At 38.7% G+C, this 7,554-nt stretch overlaps 1 protein-coding gene across 1 annotated transcript in view; it reads right to left on the reverse strand.

The window, feature by feature from the left end:
* PTPN2 (protein tyrosine phosphatase, non-receptor type 2) overlaps positions 1-7,554 on the reverse strand; it is a 68,232-nt gene that overhangs the window by 6,284 nt on the left and 54,394 nt on the right. Inside the window, exon 7 of the mRNA XM_011936636.1 lies at positions 3,784-3,965. Within this exon, the coding sequence (XP_011792026.1) occupies positions 3,784-3,965 (182 nt within the window). The remainder of the gene's footprint in view (positions 1-3,783; positions 3,966-7,554) is intronic.

The raw sequence follows: 7,554 nt of genomic DNA on the forward strand, positions 1-7,554 counted from the left end.
ACAAATTTCTTTATATTACTTTCTTTTTTTTCATTATTGCTCCAAAAAAAAAAATGAAATACACGTGCAGAACATGCAGGTTTGTTACATAGATATACATGTTCCATGGTGGTTTACTGCACCTGTTGATCCATCCTCTAAGTTCCCTCCCATCACCTCCCACCTATGCAACAGGCCCTGGTGTGTGCTGTTCCCCTGTCTGTGTCCATGTGTTCTCAATGTTCAACTCCCTTTTATGGGTGAGAACATGCAGGATTTGGTTTTCTCTTCCTGTGTTAGTTTGCTGAGGATAATGACTTCTAGCTCCATGCAAAGGACATGATCTCATTCCTTTTTATGGCTGCATAGTATTCCATGATGCATATGTACCACATTTTCTTTTCCGGTCTGTCACTGATGAGCATTTGGGTTGGTTCCATTTCTTTGTTATTGTAAAAAGTGCTGCAATAAACATATAAGTGCATGTGTCTTTATAGTACAATAATTTATATTCCTTTGGGTATATACCAGTAATGGGATTGCTGGGTTGAATGGTATTTCTGTTTTTAGGTCTTTGAGGAATGACCTCGTGATCCGCCCGTCTCGGCCTCCCAAAGTGCTGGGATTACAGGCTTGAGCCACCGCGCCCGGCCGCATGTGTCTTTATAGTACAATAATTTATATTCTTTTGGGTGTAGACCAGTAATGGGATTGCTGGGTTGAATGGTATTTCTGTTTTTAGGTCTTTGAGGAATCACCACACTGTCTTCCACAATAGTTGAACTAATTGACACTCCCACCAACAGCGTTTAAGCTTTCCTTTTTCTCCACAACCTCGCCAGCATCTGTTAAATTCATGTTATTATTTTTGATATGCTGATAATTTTAAAAAATGTTTATAATCCAATAAACTTCACAACTATGTGATTTGACCTTCAATTTGAAAAACACTGCTTTGGAGGATATTCAGCAATGAAAATGAATACAAGAAAGTACTGTGTTCTGTTTCTTTTGAAAGCTGAAATTCTGGCCAGGCATGGTGGTGGCTCCCGTCTGTAATCCCAGCACTTTGGGAGGCTGAGGTGGGAGGATCACAAGGTCAGGAGGTTTCACCTGGCCAACACGGTGAAACCCTGTCTCTACTAAAAATACAAAAATTAGCTGGGTGTGGTGGCGGGGGCTTGTAATCCCAGTGACTTGGGAGGCTAAGGTAGGAGAATTGCTAGAATCCAGGAGGCCGAGGTTGCAGTGAGCCAAGATTGCGCCACCGCACTCCAACAACCTGGGTGACAGAGCGAGACTCCATCCAAAAAAACTCCAAAAAAAAAAAGTTGAAATTCTTTCGATAAGACTTATTAGGATCTTTAATGCAAAGCTATCTATAGGTATTAAAAATACTGGGACTGATTAAAAAATAAAACTGTTCAGAGTAACCTTTATTTCACACCCCTGATCCTATGCTCTTCTTTTACATTTCTTTTTTTCTTTTTTTGAGATAGAGTCTTGCTCTGTTGCCCAGTCTGGAGTATAGTGGTATGATCTTGGCTCACTGCAACCTCCTGGGTTAAAGCAATTCTTCCACCTCAGCCTCCCAAGTAGCTGGGACAACAGGTGTGTGCCAACATGCCTGGCTAATTTTTGTGTTTTCAGTAGAGACAGGGTTTCACCATGTTGGCCAGGCTGGTCTCGAACTCCTGACCTCAAGTGATCTGCCTGCCTTGGCCTCCCAAAGCACTGAGATTACAGGCGTGAGCCACCACGCCCGGCCTCCTCTTTTTTATTTCTGTAACCTTGTTTTTGCAATCAGCCTTCTCCGCTTACTTTTCTGTTGGGACTTTCTCTCTGCTTTCAAACATGCACCAGTCTCATTTATCAGACAGGAAAGGAAAAAAGGGAAAGAAGAAAACACCACCACCACATGTGAACACATGTACAGGCCCATAAACACACACAGACCCCATAAAACAGCCTTTTGCAATCACTCTATAACTCCTGAGTGGTTTTTCTAGTCTCCTCTGTATTCACAACCTTGGATGAGTGATTTAACTCACTGGGATTAACATGGTTGGTCTGAATCTTTGTAGATTAAAACTCAACACTTCTGAAATACTAAGAACGCCATTTTAGTCACCAAGCCTGTTTTTCATTTAATTCTGCAGATAGTACTAGATAAAAGGGGGAAAAAAAGCAATAACACTAGGAATCTAAAAGCCTTATTATTGAAAAAGCAAAGGTAATTTAAAACTATTATTTCCTGATTTAAAGGTATTCTATTTAAGACGAAAAAGGGAACCAAAAAACATCATGCTTTCTTTTGCAGTCTAAAACTACTGAAGTCAAAAATTAGGAATAACATTGCTAAATCATAAAAAACTCTTCCACTGTAATCTATAATAATACATGTATTATGTATTGGAATATGTTATTAGCACTGATAAAATTTCAGGTGTTTAATTTTTATATTAGGAAAATAGAGCAGTGAAGCTATAATGTATGGCAGACCTTGACTATTTTCATTCCAATCTAACAAATATAACCACAAGATAAAATTCCCCACAATAAGAAGTACATTTGGCAAAAAGAGAAGAAGAAAAGGTATTCAGAGATGCAGGACAGAGCAAAGAAAAAGCTCATTCACTTTGCTACGTGACTTATACCAGGTTACCAGCTTCCTAATCTGTGACAGACAGTCTTAGAAATGTATTTGTAATTTAAAATTCTGAATAGATGCCACATTCATATGGATTTTTTAAAAAACGCCTTTTTCTTCCTCTAGTAATGGAATTAAGCTTACATGTTTAAATGTTTTATTAAAGGCATATTATCAGTTATGTTATAACTATAGTACAAATGGCAGATATTCATCTTACTTTCTGTACCATACCATATATTTTAGCACCTAATTATATTAACTTTTACACTCAATAATGATTGTTTCAAAGGATTTTTGAATTGGTTTATATTTATAAGTATTGGCTGAAAGCTCCTTGAGAACATCTTTGTCATCAAATACCCTCAGGTAAGAAACAAAGGTTGTATTAATTTGGCCAGGCACAGTGGCTCTTTGGCCGGGCACAGTGGCTCACGCCTGTAATCCCAGCACCTTGGGAGGCTGAGGCGGGTGGATCACCTGAGGTCAGGAGTTCAGGACCAGCCTTGTTAACATGGCGAAACCCTCTCTCTACTAAAAATACAGAAATTAGCTGGGTGTGGTGGTGGGTGCCTGTAATCCCAGCTACATGGGAGGCTGAGGCAGGAGAATCGCTTGAACCCAGGAGGTGGAGCAGTGAGCTGAGGTTGTGCCACTGCACTCCAGCCTGGGTGACAGAGAAAAAAAAAGGTTATATTAATTCAATAAAAAAAGGGCCTATATTATTTCATATCATATATCATATCCACATAATTATTTATTATTATTTATGAGACAGGGTCTTGCTTTGTCACCCAGTTGGGAGTGCAGTGGTGGTATCTCAGCTTACTGCAGCCTCGACCTCCCCGGCTCAACCAATCCTCCCACTTCAGTCTCCAGAGTGGCTGGGACCACAGGCCCGCATCACCACACCTAGCTAATTTTGTTTATTTTCTGTAGAGATAAGGTCTCACTATGTTGCCCAGGTGGTCTCAAACTCCTAGACTCAAGTGATCTTCCCACCTCAGCCTCCCAAAGTGTTGGGATTACAAGTGTGATTGTGTTTTCCTAATATAAAAATTACACACCTGAAATCCCATGGCACCTGGTCCCATAAAATTTATTTTTAAAATCAAAAAGCCTCATCTTTCAGCATGTAGTTATAGAAAGCTTACCTCTCACTGTTCTCCTCCATTGTATCTTGCATTTTAGAGGAAAGTCCTGTACATCGGTCACCTGTCAGTTTTTCTTCTTCTAGACCTATTCTGTTCCCATTGTATTTTTCAGTCATTATTTTGTTTGGTGAATGATCAAAGGCAGGAGATAAGTCTTCCTTAGAAAGTTCTTTCCATCGTTTCTAGGTAGGGAAGAGAAATAAAAAACAAACACTAAAAATTTATTTTCCTTAAATAAAAGAAATTTGTGAATTAAAATCATATATTCAAGTTAAGAAAACCCAATGATGCTAAAAGATGAGTGAAGGCCGGGCGCGGTGGCTCAAGCCTGTAATCCCAGCACTTTGGGAGGCCGAGACGGGTGGATCACGAGGTCAGGAGATCGAGACCATCCTGGCTAACACAGTGAAACCCCGTCTGTACTAAAAAAAAATACAAAAAATTAGCCGGGCGAGGTGGCGGGTGCCTGTAGTCCCAGCTACTCGGGAGGCTGAGGCGAGAGAATGGCGTAAACCCGGGAGGCGGAACTTGAGCTGAGATCCGGCCACTGCACTCCAGCCTGGGCGACAGAGCGAGACTCCGTCTCAAAAAAAAAAAAAAAAAGATGAGTGAAAAAGAAAAAGGCATTTTGCCATACTGTAGCTTGTAACTATGCTTATTTTAATTTCAAAATTTTATAATAAAGCATTTAATATTTATGTACATCAATATATAATTGAATACAATAATCTTAATAAAATCTCATGGACTTTTACCTATTTGAGGGCAAAGTATACTAGGACCACACTCAACTATTAGTCATAGTTACATATTTTAATATTGGTATCCAGATCCACGAAACTCACAGCATGCTAAATCCATTCAATGCAAAGAGGTCCTCTCTCCAAGGTACATTATAATAAAGCCATCAAAAGTCAGACATAGAGAATTCTAAAAGCAGCAAGAGAAAAGGATCAAGTCACATGTAAGGGAATCCGGCAGGTTCCTATCAACAGATTTCTCAGAAAACCTGTTCATGCCAAGAAAGAACGGCTTGTAGAGAATGGGATAATATATTCAAAGTGCTGAAAGATAACAACTACTAGCAAAGTTATCTTTCAGAAATGAAAGAAAAATGGAGTCTTTCCCAGACAAGCAAAAGCTGCAAGAATTTATTACCAACAGACTAGCCTTACAAGAAATGCTTAAGGGAGTTGCTTTGACTGGAAGCAAAAGCATAATTACTATCATGAAAACATATGATAATCTAATCTCACCGACAGAGGTAAATTACCAAATTCAGAAAACTCCATTGCTGTAACTGTGGAATATAATCTTTCAAATCCTCATTATGAAGGTTAAAAGTAAAAAATGGTTAATGGTAACTACAGCTACAAGTTGTTAAGGATTACACAATATAAAAAGATGTAAATTAAGCAACAGAAGTATAGGTTTGGGGGGAGGGCAAAAGTCAAAAATATTTTATGAGACAAACGTTAAGTTGTTATCAGCTTAAAACACTCTATTGTAACTATAAGATGTTTAGTGTAAGCCTCATAGTAACCACGAAGAAAAAAAGTAACTACAGCAGACACACAAATAAGAGAAATAAATCAAAGCTTCTCACTATAGAAAATCACCAAACCACAAAGGTAAACAATAAGAGAGAAAGAAAGGAATAAAGAACATGCAAAGCAAACAGAAAATAATTAACAAAATGGCAGGTGTAAGTCCTTATCTATCAATGATACCCTTGAATATAAATAGATTAAATACTTCAATGAAAAGATACAGCGGCTGAATGGATGAAAAAACAAAATCCAACTCTATGTTGCCTACAAGACACTCACTTCACCTGTAAGGATACACTAAGACTGAAAGTGAAGGCATGAGAAATGATAATACATGCAAATTAAAACCAAAAAGAGAAGAGGAGTAGCTATATTTTGATAAAGTAGACTTTAGGTCAAAAACTGTAAAAAGAAACAAAGGTCAAAAGGGTCAATTCAACAGGAGGATGTAATGATTTTAGATATCTATGCACCCAACACTGGTGCACACAATATAAAGCAAATATTATTAGACCTAAAGGGAGACATAGACTGCAATACAATAATAGCAGAGAATGCTACATCCCACTTTCAGCAATGGACAGATCATCCACACAGAAAATTAACAAAGAAACATAGTATTTAAACTGCACTCTAGGCCAAATGGACCTAACACACATTTACAGAACATTCCCTCCAACAGCCACAGAATACACATTTTTCTCATCAGCACATGGAACATTCTCCATGATGGACCATATATTAGGCCACAAAACAAGTCTGAACAAATTAAAAAAAGAAAAAAATCACAATCAGGCCAGGTGGGTGGCTCACACCCAAGAACTTTCGGGCGGAGGCGGGAGGATCACCTGAGGTGAGGAGGTGAGGCCAACAGAGTGAAACCCCGTCTCTACCACAAATTAGCCGGGTGTGGTGTGGGCGCCTGTAATCCCAGGTATTCGGGAGGCTGAGGCATAAAAATCACTTGAACCCGGGAGGCGGAGGTTGCAGTGAATCAAGATCGTGCCACTGAACTCCAGTCTGGGGATCAGAGTGAAACTCTACCTCAAAAAAAAAAAAAAAAAAAAAAAAAAGGTAGAGAGATCTCAAATAAACAACCTGATGTGAAGGAACTAGAAAATAATAAACTAAACCCAAAATTAGCAGAACAAAGACAATAATAAAGACCAGAAGAATGGAAATAAAGTGACTAAAAAAGATACAAAAGATCAACAAAACCAAAGATTATGTTTTAGAAAAGGTAAACGAAATCAGCAAACCTATAGTAGACTTAAAAAAAAAAAAGACTCAAATCAGAGATGAAAAAGGAGACATTATAACTAATACCATAAACAAAGTATTGTAAGAGACTATTATATTATAAACAACTGTATGCCAACAAATTGGAAAGCCTAGAGGAAATGGCTAAATTCCTAGACATACACAAACTATCAAAACTGAACCATGAAGACACAGGAAACCTGAACTGACCAATAAAGAGTGAGATTGGATCAGTAACAAAAAGTCTCCCATCAAAGAAAAGCCCAGGACTTGATGGCTTCACGGTTGAATTCTACCAAACATTTAAATAATACTAATTCTTTTCACACTATTCAAAAAATTGGAGAGAGAAATCTTACAAAATCATTCTATAAGGCCAGCATTACCCTGATACCAAAACCAGACAAGGATACAACAAAAAAGAAAACTACAGGCCAATATCCTTGATGAACATGGATGCAAAAATCCTGAATGAAATAATAGGAAACTGAATTCAACAGTATATTAAAAACATCATTTACCATGACCAAGTGGGATTCATCCAAGGGATGAAAGGATGGTTCAACATATGCAAATCAATAAACATGATCTATCAAATCAACAGAATCAAGGACAAGAACCATATGATCATTTCAATAGATGCAGAAAAACCATTTGATAAAATTCAGCATACCAGCTGGGCGCAGTGGTTCATACCTGTAATCCCAGCACTGTGAGAGGCTAAGGCAGGTGAATCACTTGAGGTCAGGCGTTTGGGACCGGTCTGGCCAACATGGTGAAACCCTATCTCTACTAAAAATACAAAGAACAGCTGGATGTGGTGGTACAGGCCTGTAATTCCAGCCACTTGGGTGGCTGAGGCACGAGAATCGCTGGAACCCAGAAGGCGAAGGCGCAGTGAGCCGAGACTGTGCCACTGCACTCCAGCCTGGGCAACGCAGCAAGACTCTGCCTCAAAAAA

This window comes from Colobus angolensis, unplaced genomic scaffold (genome assembly GCF_000951035.1).
Source record: "Colobus angolensis palliatus isolate OR3802 unplaced genomic scaffold, Cang.pa_1.0 Scaffold155, whole genome shotgun sequence".
Lineage (NCBI taxonomy): Eukaryota > Metazoa > Chordata > Mammalia > Primates > Cercopithecidae > Colobus > Colobus angolensis.